The 22,885-nt window shown below is 36.9% G+C and overlaps 1 protein-coding gene across 4 annotated transcripts in view; it reads right to left on the bottom strand.

The window, feature by feature from the left end:
- The window catches only part of LOC127965342 (semaphorin-5B), a 126,492-nt gene that overhangs the window by 68,082 nt on the left and 35,525 nt on the right, over positions 1-22,885 (bottom strand). For all 4 annotated transcript variants that reach the window (XR_008155286.1, XM_052566114.1, XM_052566113.1 and 1 more), the window contains exon 3: positions 3,883-4,128. Coding sequence is in view for 3 of the 4 variants with exons in the window: in XM_052566114.1 (XP_052422074.1) it covers positions 3,883-4,069 (187 nt within the window). In the remaining variant the exon portion in view is untranslated. The remainder of the gene's footprint in view (positions 1-3,882; positions 4,129-22,885) is intronic.

Genomic DNA, 22,885 nt, shown 5'->3' on the forward strand with positions numbered 1-22,885 from the left:
TGTGAAACAAATAAATGTAAACTGAAAAAAAAGGGCATTATTGAAAATATCTGTTTTTCATTCTGTGCATTGCAATATAATGCCTACATTTGTTTGTCAATATAAGACAACTGTAATAAATTTGTAGTGTTTGTTTTATATAATTATGTAATATACAAATAGAGCTGATAGTAATGCCAGCTGATTAAAAAATTCACGGTGCAGTACAATTTCAACACATTTTGTAGCTTGTTTCATTGGACTGAATACAAAACAGGTTTTTACTGAAATACTGAATGTGTTTGGCGAATTCGCCTCAATGTTTGTTGAACACGTCCCCAGAAACCTAGTAATTCTCAGCTCAGCATACATGTGTCTGCAGTGATACGTTGATATCCTTGTAGATAGACTAGGCATGCAGGTGTGATTGTGCAAGCTTAGCTAAGAAAAAAATGGAAACAGAACAAATACCCACACCCCCACAAAAAAAATCCATCCAAATTACATCCACAGATATCTAAACTTTATCTAAGACTTCTTGTTGTACCAGCATGCTATTGCTGTTGCTGGTTCACAGATATGCTGGCAATGATTTTAGAGAGGATTGTCACGTATACCTTCCAAGGAAAAAAAAGGAAATAAAAAATAAGGATTTTCTTTGAAGGGAATAAGTATCAGGTTGCTCTCACTACAGTATTATATAACAACACAGCAACAGCTTTAAGTTTCTTAAAGTGGTAGCCATATCATGAAAAAAAAAGTTTTTCATCTCTTGAAATAAAAGGGTTCAATGTAAACATACTCAGTTTTAAAACTGCAAACTTTTCCAAGCCAAACAGACCACCTATTGAAAGGACACTGCAAAAACGTCTCTTTCTGAACTTCCTCAACTTTCTGAAGTCAGATGAATACATTGACACTTGACCGCCTGCATTTGCACATCAATGATTCCTAATCGGTGGTCGGCAACTTGGACCGGCCAGTCGTGGTGAAGTAATATGGAGGAGGTAGAAAAGAAAATGTTATTATTCCAGTTGGCATATAACAAAAAGATATGGAGGTGTCTGATTATTTCAGTCTGACCTAAACTGTCTGTGTGTCACATTCAGGTGAGAATTGTTTTATGAACCTGCCACAATCTAATCCAGCCTTAGTAGAGAGGTTGCTATTGAAGGTCAGGGCAGCAACAACTATACTCGACCCAATAGCAACCCTGCCAAAAACTGTGAAGACTGTCTCTCATTTCATATGCACAGAGGGTGTTTACATAGAATTTAAAGATACAGCAGCAAAAACAGCCAATAGCTATTGGCTGCATAAAAAATTATTACTTTGGTACAACCTCAGGAGAAAATGCTCAAATAATGTTTGATATAATCTCATTAAAATTGTTAGATATGCAGAACAGATGTTTTTTTAAATTAAAAAAATAATGCTTATAAGTATTTGTCTAATTTTCCTGTTAAAATTTAATAATATATTATTACATTAAGACTATCTTGAATTATTGTATTAATATGAAGTATGTTTTGTTACTGCACTGCCAGATTGTGTCCACTTGTTTAATTTATTCATATTTAAAATAAGTGAAATAAAAAATAAAATATAAATTGTCGAAAATGAAGTCTTAATGTTTAATGTTTAACTTAATTTTTAATTGAAAACAAGCCAAAAAAAAAAACAAAAAAAAAACAAATTATAAACTCACTGAGAGATAATTTCTAATTCTAATGGTTGTAAACCCCATCCAGCAAGATGACTGGCCCCAACCCTGGTGGTCATGCTCCACCATGCTAAATCATCTTAAGAGTATCATTTCCATAGTTTAGAATAGTTCAAAGGCATGTGTGAATCTACAGACTTCGTCACAGATCAGAGATAGAGGCCCCCAGTACGCCTCAGGTGACACCACTGAACAGCCACCAGAAGGCATCAATTAAAAAACATTCATCCATCAAAGAACCTAATCTCGAGTTCGGCCAACACTTTCATTGTAGCAGGGATTCCATACCACTGCTTCAACATAAAAGAAGGCTTAAAGGTGTGCTGTGAGACTTCCATACCATTGAAAACACATAAAGAGGGATTTCGAGGTGTGCTATTGCTAATTGTTCAGCAGCTCTTATTGTGAATGCTATGCCACAGTGCCAGAAAAAAACAAAGAAAAACAAAGGCAGTACCTTGGTTATCCGGCTTTACAATTTACTGGTTGTTTGCAAATTATAGTGTTTTCTAACTCAGTGAACAAGGCCATTTGTAATTGCCATCTATTTCAACACTATGAAAAGAAAAAAAATTCTTGTCGCTTAGATGGCGAAGCATAAAATGACAAATCAAAATGCAACCTGAGTTTTTTCGGCAGCAATAAATGGAGTTGGCCGCAGGCAATGTCTATATGAGCCATGGCTGCCCTAATGTCCAAGTAGGTTTCATATATTATATAGAGCCCCCCAGACATCAATTCCTTTTGCTTCCCACGAGGCATTATTCTGCAATTTTTCTCATGTCCCTCAGAGAGTCAAAACACATTGCTCTTACTCCATGGGCAAGGCAATCATCGACAGATCATATTCACTACAAACACACTCTATTGTCTAAATAAATATGTTCTTGGTATAGTAAACACCTTTGTTCCATGGCTATGGAGAAGATTTTCGGAGTAATATCGAGGTATGGCTGCACATTCTGTAGTGTGCTTGGAAACAGGAGGATAGGAATCTTAAAGAAATGAAAGACGTTTATCTCTTGCTATCTTCAGCATGCTCTATCACTGTCTGAAATGTGTGGATAACCCAATGAATAAGATAAAGGAAACAAAAAATGTAGATCTACAGTCAGAGCCTGTGTAATACAGGAACAATGGAAAAACAACCGGACTCACAAGGCTGGGCGCTATGTTCCCAAACACTTTGAATTCCAGCAGTGGACTTTGTCAATAAATTGTGTAGAATGGTGGACAACATGCCTGGCCACATCTTTCAACAAAAGACTAAGAATTGTTATTTTTATCAGCAATTAAAAATGACTGAGGTATGAACATGCCCTAAAAATATATGCAGGCTACATTTTATATGATTCAGGCTTAGCCAACCCAAAAATTGTCCATTTTTTGTCATGCAGCTAGTTCTTTTCTGTATTATGATAGCAGCAGTTATTTTCAAAATAGTATAGCTTCACCAAGCATTTTTACAGTTATTGCATTTTCTTTCATATACTGATGACACATTTCAGTGGATTAATGAATCAATGTAAAACTTAGTGAACATGTTCGTGAACTAATTCTTTTTAGCAACTGATTTACTGATCAAACAATTCACAAATTGATTTGAGCCGTGCAGTATTATTTTTTTTCCAACCGAATATTTTGTTAAATGCTGTATTATGTGCAGTTACATAAAGGTTTTTGTATTTTTACTTAGCATAAATGTATCTTTTATAACATTTCGATAGTAGCTTGTAGTCTAACAAACAGTTTTTTAATAAAAAGTACTTTGACTGAAGTGTATCGTAGTATTACCATCTGTAAACAGGTTTCTAAAACATTCACCATGATTGGTCAGAAAATCAAATATTCAAGCAACAAAATCATAGTTGAGCCAGTGTTAGTACATTTGACTGGTTGGTATGACCAAAAAATTAGTGTTTAAAATATTGCCACTGAGATATGTTTCAATCCTTTTAAACACTTACAGCTCTCTCCGCACATTAAGGTGGGATAGGAAAAAATATTCTGAGATTGACACCTTCAACAACTTCAAAATTAGACTATCTTTTAATCTGACAATCTACAATTTCAAAGTAGCTTCCCCAACACGTGTATTGCAAGTGATTCCTAGAGAGAAGAGAAACATTGCTGTATTATCCCAGGAGTGAGCATGTACTGCGACAGACATCAGCGCTCACCTTGAATAGAGATGACGGGGTGCTCTAGGCGGGTACACTCCGGCCTTGTGTGGGGTGCTGGGGTGGGGGAGGGTTCTGTGGGGAGAGGGGGCCTCTGGGATACTACAGCAGGAAATGGAAGAGTGATGAAACAGAGGATAAGGCCAGGCACAGCAAGGGAAGCCACGGCCCGTGGCAACACTGTCATGGTGACGGAGGCCAACCTCTCCTCTCCTCTAGCTGCCAAGGTGGGCCTCTGGAATGCACCTGTTGAGAGGGGAGAAAAAGATTCATGGTAAACATACTTTTCTAAGGTAATTTTTTCGCTGTTTCTTTAAGGTTTCCATTTTTTGTATGTCACACATATCTTTACTATCGTATGAATTTAACAGTTTGGCAATATTGTACTTCTTTAAGATTATGTCAAACTTTTGTTGACTTGACAGCAAATGTGATTTGTCCTTACAACAACAGTTTAAATGTGTATGAACAGAAAGTGGTAAAAGAGTCTATTTGTTTTAAATTACTGGTTTCCCCTGCATAATTACTCCACAGAAAGCTACTAATATTCCAGTTGCTTACTAATAATAGTCATTTAGAAGTTGTGGTGTTCCTGGCGGTGTATTAGCACCTGCGGCATTGGAAAATCCTTCTCAAGCATCCTAACATTTTGTAAAGAGTGGCTGAAGCGTGTTTTTAACAAGGTCCCTGATCTTTTGTCCAGGCTGAACTGTTCGTGCAGCACGGTTCAGCCATGAATGTTTTGTGATTCAGTCACAAAGCAAAGCAGGCTTTGCAAGATGATTGAGGCAACGACATTGGACCCCACAGAAAACCCTAACAAAAAACATGTAGCACTTCAAAAGCATCAAGCTAGAACTTTTTGGATAACAACAATTACATTAATATAATATAGAGGTAAGAAAATATCCAAAATTCATATGCAATAACGGTGATGGCTGGGGTAAGGAAACTGGGGTAGGAAGCAGAAGTGGTTGGTGGTGTTGTTAAAAGTTTTTGTCAGTAAGTGGTGGCCCAGCTTGATCAGCATAAAACCCCTTAAGCACCCTGGCACTTCCGTCTCCTGCATATGTGGAGGAGTTTTAATATCATGGCTGATCTTATTAGAGGTGAGGCATGACATCTCCATCTCTATTCAGAGCATCTCCAGTGCAGTCTTATTACAACACACAGCAGTTACCTCTGCACTCAGCTGCCCGTCAATCTCCTCACAAGACCACGTCATATGCTAACTTCTCAAATCATAATGTGCCACACTTCAGCGAGCGAGCCTATGGACCTAGGAGACCAAGATTTAACTGAACACCCACATTGCCCTAAGCTTGAATCTAGTATCCTTCAGGAACCCATTAGCAAAAATAAGCCACATTTTCTTACGGTCACAAAATTAAGAAGGATAGGCGAATTTAAACTATATTCATTTATTTTACACCTAATACAATGCAATACAATAAAACAAAATAAAAAAGGAAACTTACTATTTTCATGTTGATTAAAAAAGAAAAAAAAGAAAAGTTATCCCTAAAGGGTTAGTTGAGCCAAAAATGAAATTTATGTAATTAAATGACTCACGTCGTTCCAAACCCCGTAAGACCTCCGTTCATCTTCGGAACACAGTTTATGATATTTTAGATTTAGTCCGAGAGCTTTCTGTCCCTCCATTGAAAATGTATGTACGGTATACAGTCCATGTCCAGAAAGGTAAGAAAAACATCACCAATGTAGTCCATGTGACATCAGAGGGTCAGTTAGAATTTGTTGAAGCATTGAATATACATTTTGGTCCAAAAATAAAAAAAATTAAGACTTTATTCAGCATATACGCGCATTTTATTTCACGTCTTCTGAACAGTTGACAACAAACACTCGCTTACCCCCATTGAAAGGCTTGGAACTTTTATAAAACTTCAATTGGATTATTCTGAAAGAGGAAAGTCACATGCACCTTGGATGCTTCGAGGGTGAGTAGAAGATGGAAGAATTTTCATTCTCGACTGAACTAACCCTTTAACTTTCTTCTTACAGCAACTATTGAATGGCTGAAAGATGCTTTATAAAACCAGCATCTTGTAGTTACTGCATCTACCAAGGGCAGGGGCTAACTGGACTAATTAGCAAAACTTTGAACCCTTGGTTTGACCTACTAAAACTTTGTGGTAAACTAGTTAAGAAGCCATTTCAGGGACATCAACACACCGGTATTATATGCTGTGGGCAAATGCAGTTAAAAGTTGTGTACCAACAACATTAATGCTATTTCACTTTAGACATGATATATGGAGTTTATTGCCAGAGAGAAACCAGCAGCATATCACCATATTTCATGCAGGACCAAAGTTAATCTTGTGGTACATAATATTATTTCGGTGTTTAAAAAACAAGAGTGAATTCATGCAATCCACTGAGATGCACCAGGGGCTAATTTACAGTTTCACCATTGGATGAGGCAATCAATAATAAATTATTAGCTTGGTTATGTTGCAAATTACCATGATGCCTTCTCAATTATCCCTCTCGCAACAGTGGGTAACTAATTAGGCAAATGAACATGGCAACTGGCTTGCTATACAGTCAACCATCTGCACGAGACAGGACTGTTCACAACACATAACATCTCTAGACTGAAAAAACATCACAATAGGGGGAACTAAATTCTTGTTGACTTGTCAAGTTGGTTGAAATCTTAGCAGAGCAACTATCTAGAATACAAACGCTACAGAAAACACACACACATCCGTTTTTGCATCCTGTATCACTTGGGTCATGACTGTTCATTAGGGGTTATGTAATAAAGTATTGCTGGGCGGGTGTATTGGCACATGTGTAAAAGAAGTGTTTTAGCCTAGTTAGTATTCAGGAGAAATGAGAAATAGGGCAGAACCTTTGATGGGAAAATGATTACTTGACCTTATGTTAATATTTCAAATGTGTATGTTCAAAAAGAGATAACCGGGTAATATCATAATCATCCTTGATGAATTCTCCTTAATGTTTTTTAAATAAAAGAGCTTGAATTATTACGTAGATCAGTGGTCGACCAGTGTGGGCAGATGTTGATATCTATGGCGCGCATGAATTATAAATCATTTAATTAGGACAAAGTTAATATTCCTTAATTAGAATAAAATATACTGAATTCATATTTCAAAACATCACATTCACCATTTTTTGCTGTAATATTTTGAATACAAAATTCACCCCCCAAAATATATATATATATTTACATACTTTTGATCTTGCCAATCATATGTACAGTACATACTAACATTCAGAAGCAGAGGCAATGCAATGGAGAAATATCATAATTATCCTTGATAAAAAAAAAAACATACAAGTTTTGTTAATGCTGAATAAATATACTGAATTAACATTATTATTTTTTTTTAAATTTACCCAAAATTGTCAAAATTAAAATCACAATTAATTCGCAAAAACAGTGATGGCTATTTGTGTTATTCAGTAAAGTAATAAGGAATAAGAATGGATACTACCATTTCTAAATGCCAGGAAGAGGAAAAACTAATAAAATACACTTTTCCTTTGATGCAATAATCACAAACTAGAAAAAGTGCATCCTTTCATTTTGAGAGAATCAATAGCATATTTATCCCCCATTATGCTAGAGCAACACCAATTTATGAAAAGACATCTACTCAGGGAGGTCACGTACACACTTTTGGCTTGGGATCTGAAATTTGTGGCTGGAGATGTGTGCTTTACTCAGCTGGCTGCTGAAGTGCTGCTGTGATGAGAAAGAGGTCAGTCTGAACCAGCTGCATTAAGCCCAAGAGACAAGGAAAAAAAAAAAAACATAAAATGCAAAAAAATGAACAACTTAACAACTTGCTTCCCAACAGTGAGTCAACAGCTGTGAGCTAATTAGTCCCAATGCCAAATAGCGAAGGCGTTAAGGATCTACACAGACGTGCCCGAGCACAAGCGCCACCTACACTAACAAATTAAGGCTCAAAACAGCTGGTGGCACTTCTAAGCTGGCCTCAGAGAGTGGGTTGAGCTGGCAGCACTTCTGAATGTGGTGGAAGAAAGATCAAGCCAAAGAAAGCACTCAAGACTCCTTCCCTCTGGGATACTTGCAAAATGGCCCATTGCACTTTATGGCCGTCTAGCTATTTTAGTTTGTGGGAAAATAAAATACCCATCTGGGACACTTCGCTAGATTTCACAGGAGTAGTGGACAATCTGAGTGGAGGGTCAATTATCCGTGGACTGTGTGCACTTGGCTTAAGGAACTTCCCTTGATTAGACTAATGAATGCACACGCAGTGCTTCTGTCAATAGCATCCAGATCAGCCGGGATAACATGCACCAAGCAAACTACCCAGGCCCCTAGCATAAATCCATGGAAACAGACCCAACTAACGAACATGTCGTTAACACCATCTAACAATTGCGAAAGATGCCGCAGGTTTGTTCGCCACCTTACAGGCAAGACAGGCCCCTTGTGAGACAAGAGAGCAGGTATAGCCAAAAAGCTAACACAATCTCTCCTAATGAGCACCGCTTCTTCATTTAACACCTCATCAAATGACAGTGATGTCAGACGGAGCCATCAAGATCTGTCAGCAAGAGGGAATCACACTGAGCCTGGTGCCTGGAGGCAGATTGTAAGACATCAACAGCAGTTTCTCATGTGCCTCCTGCGCTGCCCATCTGACAGTAAGATGAACAACAGAACATAATCAGCTCTGAGCACTCACAGAGTAGTAACACTGAGCTGTTGCTCAAGACCAAACCTTTGAAAAACAGGCATCAATTATTAAATCATCAATTAAACAGTATAAATGTATTACCATTAAAAAATTTGGGATTGATAAGATTATTATTATTTTTTTTTTTAAGAAACTCATACTTAATGCATCCTCGCTAAATTGTTTTGTTCAGCCTAGATGCATGAAGCTGATCAAAAGTAACAGGAAAGTAATTTATAAAGTAACAAAAAAAAATATATATATTTAAAATAAATCTGTTTTGAACTTTTAATTCTTCAAAGAATCCTGAAAAACTCATTTGTATCAGTTTTCAAAAAATATTAAGCAACACAACCATTTTAATTCATTTAGCAGACGCTTTTATCCAAAGCGACTTACAAATGAGGACAGTGGAAGTATCCAACTTCATTTATAAAGCACTTTCAAGACCACTACAACAAAGAACAAATTAGGAAACATTTTCAATGTTGAAATACATGTGACACTGAAGACTAAAGAATTTAATAATATTTAGCAATATTACAGTTTTGAAAAAAATGCAGCTAGGCTTCTTTTGAGAATGTTTTAAAAAATCCCACCGATTCCATACAATAATCTATGTACGTATGAATGTATGTATGTACATTTAAATGTAATTAATATATTCATTAAAAAATATATAAAAAAAATATATACAAATAAAAAAAAAACTTTGCTAATTAAGGAAATATTTCTGGGCTGATGGTATGTACAGGAGTGAAGAGTTTAAATTCATTGTCATTTCCCATTTGTTCTGAAATAATAATAATTTAAAAAAATGATATTCCTTTTTCATGAAGGGGACTAAAGATTGAAATATTAATGCTACTTGCATCACACAAAGCACAGTCTGTGGATTACTTGATTTTAATGTGGATTTTGATGTAAAAAAAAAAAAAAAACCATTAAATTAAATATAATGGCTGTTGCTGGTGTTGCTGTGCATCCTAAAAATCATTCCCTACCATTCATGCCATTAACTTTCATACGCACTGACAAATAATTGGATGACATCGGTCTATGGCAGAAAGAATGCAGAATGAACCTGCATGACTTTAAATAATGTAAAATCACTGTGATGCAACAAGTCTCTAAGCAGAGCAATAAAAAGGACATAGGCTACTGCACTCGGGCATCCCTTTCCATTGGTCCCAAATAATAAAAAATAGGTTTCTGAATTACTTTATTACGACTCTTTCTCCTGGCATCACAAAGCTCCTATTGCACCATCTTTTGGCCTGTGAGCGGGGCATAAGCTTGGTTAGCTGGGTCATATTCTTCCAAAAATGTATCCAATAAGTACATATCGATCCCTCCAAGAGTCCAACTTTAAAGGTGAGCCTTCCACATTACACGAGCTGTTGCGCTGCCAGCTGTGTTGATCTCTCTGGCTGTAAGTCATATGGCTTTGGCAGCAGTGAACCCTCAAACACCCCTGTGCTAAAACCTCTCCTCACAGCACGAGGCCTCCCATAGCCTAATCACACAACTTTCTGCACTTACTAACTTGGAATAAAAAAAAAAAAATTTAAACCATGTGCTACTGCCTATATTAAGTTGATACAGAAATTGAAAGCTAAAACAGCTTAGACATATTTTATATTAGCAATGCTGTTTAGCAACCATAAACAAATAAACACTTGTCCCAGTCTTGCTAGGTACTTCATGTAAATATTTACAACAGATGGGGGAGAAAAATAATCAAAATGTTAGCAGTATTTTAGGTGAAGCCATGTCTCATGTCTCCTCCAGTAATTTCTGCCTGTCCAGGCAAAGTTGATTACCTCTTATAATATTCTCCAGGTTTAGCATCTTGTGTGCACTCATAAGTCCTCATAAATACTAAATGTATGAGAAATCAATCATTTAGGTGGCGCATTATGCCGAGGTTGCCTTGTCATTAGCTCCAACACCACAGGAATGCTGATGAGGGCCAGTCGAGCACACAAAGCTATTAAGGCACCCACCCGCTCATATCCTAGGAGGTCTCATTTGCAGCGGAGGGTTAAGAAACACCTGTTTCTCAATTAGAATAAATATACATAAGGAGATCTGCAAAGTAAATGGCACACCGTCAGCTCATTGTCTCTAAATTAAATGGGTTTCTGGGAAGACAAATACAATTGTAAGTGTTTCACACTTGTCATTTTCTCTTTACATCATTTTGAAGGCCCAATAGAAGGGGATGGAAAACAAACGGAATAGCATTCGCAGTTTATATGCTTATTATGTTTGTGGAAGTGTTAAATAAAATCTCTTTTGGGAATTCAGAAGAGTCAAATCGCATATAATGCCATCTCTAAAACCCTGCTTCCACCTGGAATGAATTTGGACGATCACAGGTAGACGAGGGAGATACATTACCGTTTACACTTGGTTTTAAAGTGTATGGTTTATTTTTGGGCTTTTTCTGATCTTTTGATCTAATACTGCAAAATAAGCTTGCACAATTTACATGAGAATCCAAAAGGAGACCATGGAAAATTATACGGAAATCAGCAGCTTTCATTTGTATTCTGATACACAAAACTATGCAGAACGTTGTGGGTTGTGTTAAAATTAGGACGGGTAAAAAAAAAAAAAAAACTCTGCTTTTTGTGACATTTCATCTTCAAACATTATGATTTCGGATGGTAAAGTTTAAATCCACTCTGGGTAGTGTGCTTCAACAACACATCCCGTAATGTTTAAGAACTAGGTTTAGTAAGCAGAGAGGAGGTGGGGTTTTTTTGGCTGTTTGAATGCATTTTCGAATATGTCTGGAAGTGGTCGAAAGTGGACAAGCTCAAAAAGTTTCAGACACAATTTACACCTGAGTTTACCGTCGCCACCAGTGATCAACAAAACATGGACTCCCACTGTAACTCTACCTGCTGGTGTCATTGTTGAACAAAGTTTCTTTAGAAAAACGAATGATGTAAAAACTTTTGTAGTACAAATTTTTTCTCATCCAATTTTTGTCTACTCGGAGGAAATGCAATGGAAATGTAAACAGGGCATAAAAAGGCAAACCATCAACTCAAAAATCCATTAAAAAATTGCATCTCAGTTCACCCCATGCCCCAGATCTAGGCTCACTTCAGTCAGGGTTTCCTTGAGCATGTCTAATTCTTCAAATCCTAAGTTACACCAAATCTCTTTAATGCCTGCTCCAGTATGCCCTACCAGAGCCATTAGAAGGACAAAGGAGGCCCTGAAGGCAGGGGAACGGAGGTCTGCACGGTTAATGAAGGAATGACTGAATTCAGAGTGAAATGGAAAAGAGCTTCATAAAGGACCCATTTGGTACTAGAGTGAGGGGTGGGTCACGGCAATCACAGAGCAAAGTCAGTCGTCTCACGCATGAGGGTGCCCGGTAAATCGCCGGGAGGCCATCCTCCTCGCTAGCCTTTCGAACAGCACAGAAAGGATAATCAGACTCGGTTGATAGGCCGATACTTCAGGCGTGTCTTGGAATGTATCTGATAACGTATCAAAGCTCCATTCAAGGAAGTGGACACATCAGAAAGAGTTTTCATGGCTTCGGGGCAGGTTGGCATCTGTAACGATGCAATTTCACACCTATCTGGGATTTTTGCACAAAGAGGCAAGCTACTGTCAAGAACGTAGGTGTTTGGAGAGCGTATCAGCTTTTTTGACTGTATCTCTGAGCTTCTACATGTGTAGGAGTAGCACTTCAGAAAACAACGCACTAAAGCTTGTTGGCCGCGTGTCAATGTGCGCAGACAAAATTAGGCTACAACAATGGCAGAATATGGAGTTCGCAACTTTACGTGAGAGCTCCATCCAAGTTCTAACAAGGGTCTTGACCATTAAGCTGAGTGGCTCTTTTTCATTATTGTGGCTCAAGATACGTAGTCACATACACACACACGCATATACACAACACACATCATTTGTCATAGCTGTGAGACAGTTCCATTTGGTGTGGGCCAATTGGGCTAGTGGTGTCTGGCAGAGTGAGAATGTAATCTGCACAAGCTGAGGAGAGCAGCGAAGCGACGCTGGTCGTGATCAGCTCAGCCATTTCGCCCCTGAAGTGCCTCTTCAAAAGAGCCTGAAAAGAGTCCTCAGCGCACACCAAAAACTCCATTAAAAGCACAGCTTGATTGCAAGTGCCAGCATTTAATTTCAAACTCCAATGCTGACTGAATGCAAAAATGTGTTTATCAAGTTATTGTCTCGGTTTGTGACAGACCAGATTAAAGAAAGACACAATAGTCTCTGGCAGGTTTTAGCTTGCTGCTTAATGGAAGGGTCATGGAGAGATGTTGATTAAGAAAAGAAGTACCTTACATTAAGTTCAGCAATTACGGGGTACCGATCGCTTCTCAAGGGTGTAATCAAGCCTGTTTATAGGAGGTCTTCTGCATTGGATGTGCGTTAGGTTACGAATGTAATTTAGCATGTCTGTGGCGACAATCTCTTTAATTTTCAGATGGAACGCAGGCCAGAAGATCACAAAACCCAATCTAATTCCCAGCATTCACCTCCATTTACCAAAATAGCCACTGCACGACATGAAGTTCACTCACATAATCACACTGAGTTACAGGCTAAAAGTAATCTTTACTTTCAGAAGGAAATCAAATTAGAACACCAAATAACCTTTCACCAAATAAGCCTCCAAAACAGCTTTTATTGGTTGATATGCTAGTCTAAAGTTCAGAGGGATATTATTTTGTAACTAAGTGCTACACAGCAAGTTTTAAATTGAAAAACAAGAACTACATAACATGACACATTATGCATTATATATTAATATGTTTGATAGCATTATTTTTGGACCAATGAGATTTTACTGTGGGTGGAGCTACTCACCAAAACACAACAGAAATAAAAATAAGCTAAATGCTTTTGCTAGTGCACATCACTAGTAAAGGTTTGATAGAAGTCCTGTTAGAAGAGTCCTGGGCTGCGTTCAGCCCCGACAAAATGTTGCACAACGTTTTATAAACAGAAACGGTGATGCGTTGAACACACTGTTCTGATGACGCAAGAGTTGCAACTATGGCAGCTGAGAAGGCCATTCTTTGTGTTCATCATTTTGTTGATATCCTATATTTTTACAATAAAACTTACGACAAACATGTTTTCTAATATCCTCAGTTGTTGCGTATACCGAGCTGCAACAAACACATTTGTACATTATTTTCCTTGAAGCCATTGTGCGAGTTCACATTAATACCGCGTGCTGGACTGCACATGCACACTGGTGGGTGTAGCCTGAGAAATAAGCTTTTTTAATGCTATTTGAGCAAAAGAAACAACATTTAAGATAAAGTTTTTGTCAGATTTCATTGGTGATTTCAAATATGAAATTTAATTATAATCTTGAGGACCAGTTTTGGAGAATTTGATTCAAAGAGATAGGAGTTGCACTTTCAGAGAGGCGTTTCAAAGATGGCCGTCGAGTGACATGACTTGCCTTAAAGGGTATGGAAGGATTTTCCGGACTATTTTCAAATGGAATTGCAAATTGTATTTTCATTTGCGTTTTCAGAATGTGGACGCATAAATTGTGACATAATCCAAATGTAATTGCAAATTCTTGCAAAATCCTTGCTAAATTCTTGCAAAATCTTGCATTACCGGTTGCATTTTCGCTTTCGCGAATGCACAGTGAGTGCCAATTAAAGTCCATTTGCAAATGCATTTCTCATGTCTTACGAGCTATGAGCCTGTCATATTTAAATATCAATATTAATTACCACATTTGCTTTTTCACTCTCTCTGCACTGTGCATGTAAAAACTATTTTAATCTTTTTGATCTGGTGACAACGCACTAATATTTTCAGAGTTGCTTTAACACGAAACAGGAAATTCATGAATAATCATGTACGATCCGCCCAGTGACACCAAATATCCCAGAAACCAAAAATTTCAGAACACCGGCCACTTCACTTAGGTCTCTGCAGAGCAAAAGTGGGCATTTATCACCTTGTTGGTGTTTTCAAACTGCTGGGTGTTTCTAAATCATGTAATCTAAATGTTCCCCTTACCCAACCCCACCTCTAAACCTAACGCCACTATGACGTCAACCAATCAGGTATCATGGTGTAAAAACACTCTGATCTGGTAACTCCCGTTACTTTCCTGCAGAGACCTATACTTGCTTAGATTGGCGAAGACATCATTATTAATGATGCTGTTCATCAAGGCCACAAACTCATTTAACCTGTCCAAAACCAAATGGCTTCTGAGTAAAAGGAAATCTGTACTGTATGAACTGTCGTCAACTTGCTGCGTGAGTGTCAAAATGTCATCGACGAGTGACGTCACTTCCCAATGCAAACACGCCCAATAAAATGGCCCCACCCCAGTCACTTGATTGACAGGTTTCTGTGTAGACGTCGGAAATTCAAATGCAAAAGGACCTTGTGATTGCATTTGAGTTTTGGCAGTTTACATGCACAGTGCAGAGAGAGTAAAAAAGGAAATGTGGTAATTAATATTGCTATTTAAATATGACAGGCTCATAGCTCGTAAGACATGAGAAATGCATTTGCAAATGAACTTTGCTTTTTCATTTGAAATTTGGCACTCACTGTCCGTTCGCGAAAGCGAAAATGCAAACGGTAATGCAAGAATTGCAATAACATTTGGATTATAACACAATTGATGTGTCCACATTTTTAAAACGCAAATGAAAATACAATTTGCAATTCCATTTGAAAATAGTCCGCAAAATCCTTCCATAAAAGGGAGTGAAATATTTAAAATAAAAAACTGCATAACTGAACATGTATGCACAAATAAAATACATAAACCAGGTGTAGAACCTTTACATACCCTCTCATATAACCAATCCTGGTTTCTTTCGCTCTGGCTACCCACGCTGGAGATTCGTGTGTGTGGTCAAACCCAATCTGAAAGGGCCATCCTCCAGTCTGAACTTGTGTCAGCATATATCATGTCCTCACAGTCTAGCCACGTCCAGCCGTATCCAGTAACGCACCTTTCTCCAATTGCCCACCAGCCTGTAATACTGTATGTGTCTATCACAGATAGCCTGGGGTTACACATCATCTCTCTCAACTCTCTGTGCTCACTGACACGATCAGATTGCATACGGAGCTCACGTCAACTCTTTGTAGTTCATGTTATGTTAGATGGTGATTCATTGGTTCAGTATTCAATAGGCTGAAAGAGGTCTGGAACTGAACCACTGATTTCAAAGCTTGAGCAATGTGATAGGTGAGATGTCAAGTCACCTTCCTTTCCAAAATCATCTCACACCTGTTTGTTTTTGTTTTTATGAATTTTGTTCATATAATGAATTTTTATGAATTTGTTGATGAATGAATCTATAATCAATGTTGTTTGTATTAAAAATATTTACAATATTTCTATATATTTATTTAATCAAATAAACAAATGAGGCCAGGCAAGCCTATTTATATAGCACATTTCATACACAAATGTAACTCAATATTTTTAAAAAAATGATACATAAATTATTGTATGTAAAGTATGGTTTCTGAAACAAGTCTTACTAATAAATTTGGTTTTACATAAGAGACTTTTAAGGATTTTAATTGATTAAAATGAAAAATCGGACAAAAACACTGATGAAGAAAACTGTTGTAAAAACTGACTGTGATGCTGTCTTGATGTCTTGCTGGCACTATTAAGTTATTAGAGCTGAACAAACCGTGTTTGTGAGATAGGGAGTAGATAATATTTCTTTTTTGGCCTTTTGGACTCTCTTTTGGACAGACGACAAGCTTTTGGGGAATGAGATCAGGAAACAGCATGAGCCAGCCCATGCGCTAACCACCCGGCTACAGCTCCGACAGCTAGGACTTCTAAAACTATAATAAAAGAAATAAAATAATGAGGAAAAAAGGACAAAATCAGTGATGCAAGGAAACATAGTTCCTTCTTATTTGCACACAGAGACATTAATTCGCTGGGTGGGATGAGGGGGCGGCCTTTCCGTTCCACCACAAAAATTAGCCGTAAAATTGTGTGACTGTATTCCCCTGAGTGTGCTGGAAGTCTTTCAAAAAATCATTTACATAATGCATTAAACGCCTGCAGGAATCTAAAAGGATATTGCTGTAATTTCCACCTATTTTTAAAGGAACAGTTAACTCAAAAATGAAAATGTATTCAAAATTCATTTAAAAGTCATTTATTCACACTAATGAATAATTTTCTTCAAAAGGTGAAGTTTTGAAGCATATCCAATATGATGAAAGTGATTTATGTGATTGAAAAAAAGAACTCTAAAAGTATCATAAAAGTGGTTTGTAATAATCATGCATTATATTTCAATGTAATCTAAAGTCATACAATCAATTTGCAAGAGGAACTACCTGAAATTTGTCATTTGTCAAAAAAAAAAACTAGTTTTATGATGCTTTAGTATTCTTTTTGAAGCATGAAAAATCTATTCATTGTGATTTCAGCTAATAGAATGACCTGCTACATTTATTTTGTGTTTTACAGAAGAAAGTTCATCAGGTTAGGCATGACACGAGTAAGCAAATAATGACAGAATTTACCTTTTTGGTTGAACTATCCCTTTAAGAGTATGAAGTGAGCACACAGTATTGGATACTGGAAAGGTGTTATAAAGATGATAATAGTGCAGTAGGGATGACCTCTAGAGTCAGAGTTCAGGGGGCAGAGAAACATCTGCAGATTTTTCCAGGGACAGTAAAATGATAGACAAGGATATGCGTCAGCATAAAAGCCAGGGCTGGGACTTCTGGTGTGCTTGCACAAAAATGCCATGCTACACTCCACACCGGCGTATCTATTAATAAAGTGCAACTCCTTAGCAAAGTGACTTGGGTCAAGAGGTCGGAAACTGATGGCACGGCACAGAAAGTAAGATGAGAGAGACCATCTCACAGCTTAGAGGACAAATCAGAGCTAAAAGATAGAAGAGACAAAAGCTTTTAGTGGTCTATTATAAACCCTGATTAAAGAAGAATGTTTATTCTATGCTACTGCTCTGCTGAAAGTGTCATAAATTTAACTCAATCTCTTTTACCCTTTCATGCCTTTGGTTGTTGTAACTTGTTTAAAGTTCATTTAAAGTAGCAAAAACCATTGCTACATGAGCCTGTTAGTGTAAAGTGGCATTCTGCAGGAACTGAACCCATTTCTACAGCATCAGTGTTGACAATTTACCCGATTTAACTGCCATCACAATAACAACACATTTAACTCGTCAGAAACTAAACAAACCCTGACAGCAGCCCTGGACAATTTAACTGATAATTAAACTGATTGCAAGTGACTTTAAAAGACATCTAGCCAACAGTGTATTGTTACAAAGTCCACTACAGTCACACACCAGGACACAACAGACCTTACAAATATACAACAACATACTGTACACATAAACAAAGCTCAAAATCATACCCAGTTGTTGCAAAAATGGATTACTATTCATGTACTACTGATTATCTTAACACCAATAACCTCAGTTGAAACATAACTCCATTTACAAAGAAAATATTTATAGAACATTTATAGAACAAACACTAACAAAAAATGTATGCATAAATAAATTAAAATGCCAATTCTAATAGTGTGTTGTATTAGTTTACATATGTAAACATACTAATCATGTTATTTCACGATAATTTATGTATCGTAATTCAATTGAAAGGCCAAAGAAATGTAAAACATCAACAACAAGATATAAATGAACTATTGTTTACAACATTAGAAGCTTCTTATTGATTACATTAAGGTCACATTAATCAACTCAACTCCCAAAGTCTGATGATAAAGGTCATTTGACTATTTACTTACAACCTATTATAAGCTTTGCCCTAAAGGAACAGTTCGACCAAAAATGAAAATTCTGTCATAATTTACTCAATTAATTTACCACAAACAAAGATATTTTGACGAAAGTTTTGGTTCCCACTGACATTCATTGTAATTTTTGTTCATACAGTTGAAGTCAATGGAAATCAAAACGTTGAGTCACCAACATTTTTCAAAATATTTTATTTTATGTTCCACAAATGCAAGAAATGCAGTGTGAATAAATGATTACAATTTTCATTTTCTGGGTCGACTAATCTGTTACGTGCAAAAGAAACAACCACATTAATAACATTTAGCTACAAACTCTATAAGTTACTAGTGTTAAATTTGGTAATGCTTTATTTTGATACTCCACTTTAGACATTCTACTAACAGTAAGTAAACTTGTAATGTCAATTAGCAGTCATTGAAGTATTAGTATGTGGTCTTCTTAATATCTTGTAGCACTTTATTTTGATGGGTCCACAACAAACAACATACTAACTATGAGAAACTTTGCGACCTTAAACCTAACCGTCTACTCAGAGTTAGTAGACATGTAGTAGCAAATGAATGAGAATTAGCTGACATGTAGTTGCAACGTTACTTGTAGTTCGTAGAATGTCGTAACTATCAAAATTAAGGGTAACCTCCTACTAAGATCATTAACCAGGTTAACAGGCAAAACATGCTTAGTCAACCAGCTTGACCAAAAATGCTGGTCACATTAAAGTTTAGCACCAAACTTGCTTAAACCAGCCTCGATCTTCATTTAAATGCAAGCGGACTCATTCTGTCTAAATGGCAAAAAACAATCATGTACTCCTTGTTGAATGGAATTGCTTCTTTGTTTGCATTAATGTTCTGCTTCAAGTAACATGTACATATCTTGTAACTTATCTGATTGTTTATAGCTAATTATCTGAGGCCACTGAAGGTGAGAAGCAATAACGGATTTAGCACCACCCTGACAGTCCAGGTTCTGTGTGTTATTAATAAGACACCACCGCAATCCTGATCCCATCAACTGGAGGTGGACCGGGGCATTCGCATCTGCGGGGGAATTAGAGCCCCTTCTGTCAGCCTGGGGTCGCCAGACTGGATTCAATCAGGAACCCTGTCTAAATCACTCCAACACAAACAAAGACACACACACACACACACACACACACATACATAAACACCTTTCACTATCAATAAATCGGTAGCAGCAAACAAACAATACTAAGAAATATCTTGTAATGTGGACCCTAAGCCACCACAGTGCTCTTGTAATCAATCCTCCCAAGAATCTGGAAGTTGTACCATTGATGTTTTTGGGATAAATAGCTTGAGGCACCAATAAATAAATCCTCAAAAAGCCCTCCATACAGGTCATCTCTAGATGTGACACGCAGTATGAAGTGATGTTTCAGTCTGGTGATAATGGATGCATCTTAGTCTGGCGTTTCAATCTTGCAGTGAGGTTTTATCACAGGTGGAGACTGACAATCACAACAATACAGGTTCTTATACATCCTGTGCACGCTTCTAAGACATTATATGGCAGTACTTGAGTCTGTATGTGTGCGAATGGGCGTCTTGCCTCTGGCTCTTGTGGCTGGATGTGGCTTTCTAATTTTAGAAAATCCTAGCATTTGATTGATTTTAGCATCTAGTTTCAGTGATCTGATCACAAGTGGTCAGTCATGACCAAATTACCACCAACCACTTGTTCGCAGTTCGCAAGGAAAAGTGTCTCTGATTTTGAATGTTTTATTCTTTTCCATCATTGTATGGTTTAAAGTGGATATTCCAAGTATTAAGGCCCACTGATGCCTGTACAATGTATTTGTGTGACAAGTTTTCTGCAGTTTTCTCAACATTCCACATACTTTATATTTCCGTTTACCTGGAATAATCCTTTAAAGCTGCACTTAGAAGGCAAATCTTAAAACCTTTGTTATGGAACAATGGTTTCACGTTACGTGACTTTTGTGTTGTCTGAGATGCATCAGACACAATAGTGTTTACACAACAAATACAATGTAGCCATATGTATGTAAGCCCCAAGAGACCATGTGTTTTGTTTTGACCAGGAGTTAGCATGCTATCAAGACTGAATTGTTTTTTCTTTCCTCTTTTGTCAACAAGTCCATTTTTTTTTTTACTAGACTTCATTTTCTTGACATTGCAAATGTTGGTAATTAAATGTTCTTAAAAAAATTTAAAACAATTATTGGACACCTTCCGTGAAACTCAATCTGGTCGCTCAATCTTCAGAACCAGTTAATTCAATTATAAATGGTCACTAACCATATAGCTAGAGGAGGTAATGGATCACTGGTGCAGATGAAAAAATTGCAGGGAGGTAAATTGTGCAAGGTTACTCTGATTTTTATAATCACAAATACATGCTTTCCAGTTCTGTGATCAACCACTATGAAAGCCTGGGTGGATCTTCACTGCTTCTAGACAGGATCTTTTTAGTATGACGAAGTTGCTCCGAATAAAAACAATGAGGTTCAAATATCTAGATTGGATCCATTGCAAACAAAACAACAAGAAATTGAGTTCAGGATCTTACTGCGGGAAAAGAATGATCGAAACATGGCTCAGTAATTAGCTGATGGGGAGCTAATGGGCAAAGCTACAAACAGTCACACAAGACTTGTTCCTGTCTTTATCACAGCTGCTTGTTGATACTTCTAATACCATTACTACTGAGACATCACAGTTGGAAAACAAACCTCCTTAAAGTCCAAGTGAAACACTAACAGAAGACAAATTCGAATTTTTTTCAAAGCAATTAATCAAAAGCGAAAACCTCACCGACGGCTGCATTTTATCAGTTTTCACAGGAAATCGAACCCACAACTCGCACTATACTCTACAAATTGATCTAAAATATCTTGATAGAACACAGTAAAGTCAGGAGCAAGTAGATGACATTACAATAAAGCATGGATGCTTGTTTTTGCTAGGCTCTTTTTCAGGCTGCATTGATCAGGAAAGAGCATGCGGCAGTAGATGGGCAGAGGCTCCAAACCTCAGCCTCTCCAGCCTGCTTATTTCATTTAGTCTAAGAGCTTTCATTAGTCATCACCATCAGCTTTAATAAAATTTCCCTCCAGATGGTAGAAGAGAAGGTGGTGCCACCAAAGTGAGCCTTTCATTTGTTGGTGAATGGTAGAAGTGAAAATCTATTGTGGAAATCACTTGCAAGTTCTGAATTAAATGAAGACAAAGTGATGTTAATAAAATCGGTTTTACTACAGTCTGCCACTAAAAGAAGGCATACAACATCTCACCATATGCCATAAATCAGTAGTTCACAGTGGATCATGACCTAAAAATTAGCCATCTGGGGAAACAAATGCTACAAGCAAATACATTTTTTTTAACTAATTGTACACGTTCATAAGCAAAGCAAATAAAATAGACTTATCTTTTACATGATTAAAAAAAATACACTACAGCTCAAAGGTTAAATGTCAGTAGTTTTTTTATTTTATTATTAACACACTTATTGAGCAAGCATGCATTAAATTAACCAAGAGTCAGTAAAGATGTTTATAGTTATTTGTTTTCATGCAATTTTGTCATATGAAACCATTTTCAGCACTGATAATAAAAAGAAATACTCAAGCACCAACTCAGCATATTAGAATGATATAGAATAAATTATATTTTAATTGAATTTCAATTAAATACTTACTTATTTCATCAAATAAGTAAGAATGAGAGACTTGTTTAAAAAAAAAACCTTATGACCCCAAACCTTTGAACAGTATTGTACTGTATATGTCAAATATAATTTGCATGAAAATGTTTCATTTTAAAAAATATTTTGTTTAATGATTTTTTCAATAATAAAAAAAGTTACAAAAAGAATATTTAGGCTGAGGCACCGCTTGATGCCCAATGTAAAATCTGGGTCCTGAAGCAAAAGCACTGTCCAATACATCACTTTAAACGAGTTATATATTCATCATTTTGAATCCGCTGGGAGCATGTGAAATGCTGGAGGGGATTATAATGTTTCCTGCCGAGTGGAAACATTTAATCTGTCTTTCCCAAAAGTCTGCAAACCACTCACTCATTCTAAACATCAAAGTACGAAGATGTGCAGAGTATATAATGAAAAGACAAACACTGTCCAAATAATTAATCAAGATCTGCAAACATGCGCTCAGCATGCGCTCAGTCCTGCATCTGGAAAGATGATACTGGTTTATGTGGGTTAGATGCTGTTCTAGCAGATGGACCATGCTTTTCTATAGCTGGTTGACCAAAATAAAAGTCTTGCTAGTTAAATTAACTGACCTAAAAGTGCTACCAACTGCATCAATAGAGCATAGTGTTAATCAAATGTGTCTTTATCAGACATTTTACAATGGCTTATGATATAAAATTGCTCATACTGTGATTTAAGATTAATTTCACGTCTTCTTGCCTCATTTGCTCTGAAAAACAGGCCCTTGAGGCTAAAAGGATAATT

Source organism: Carassius gibelio, chromosome B9, assembly GCF_023724105.1.
Source record: "Carassius gibelio isolate Cgi1373 ecotype wild population from Czech Republic chromosome B9, carGib1.2-hapl.c, whole genome shotgun sequence".
Lineage (NCBI taxonomy): Eukaryota > Metazoa > Chordata > Actinopteri > Cypriniformes > Cyprinidae > Carassius > Carassius gibelio.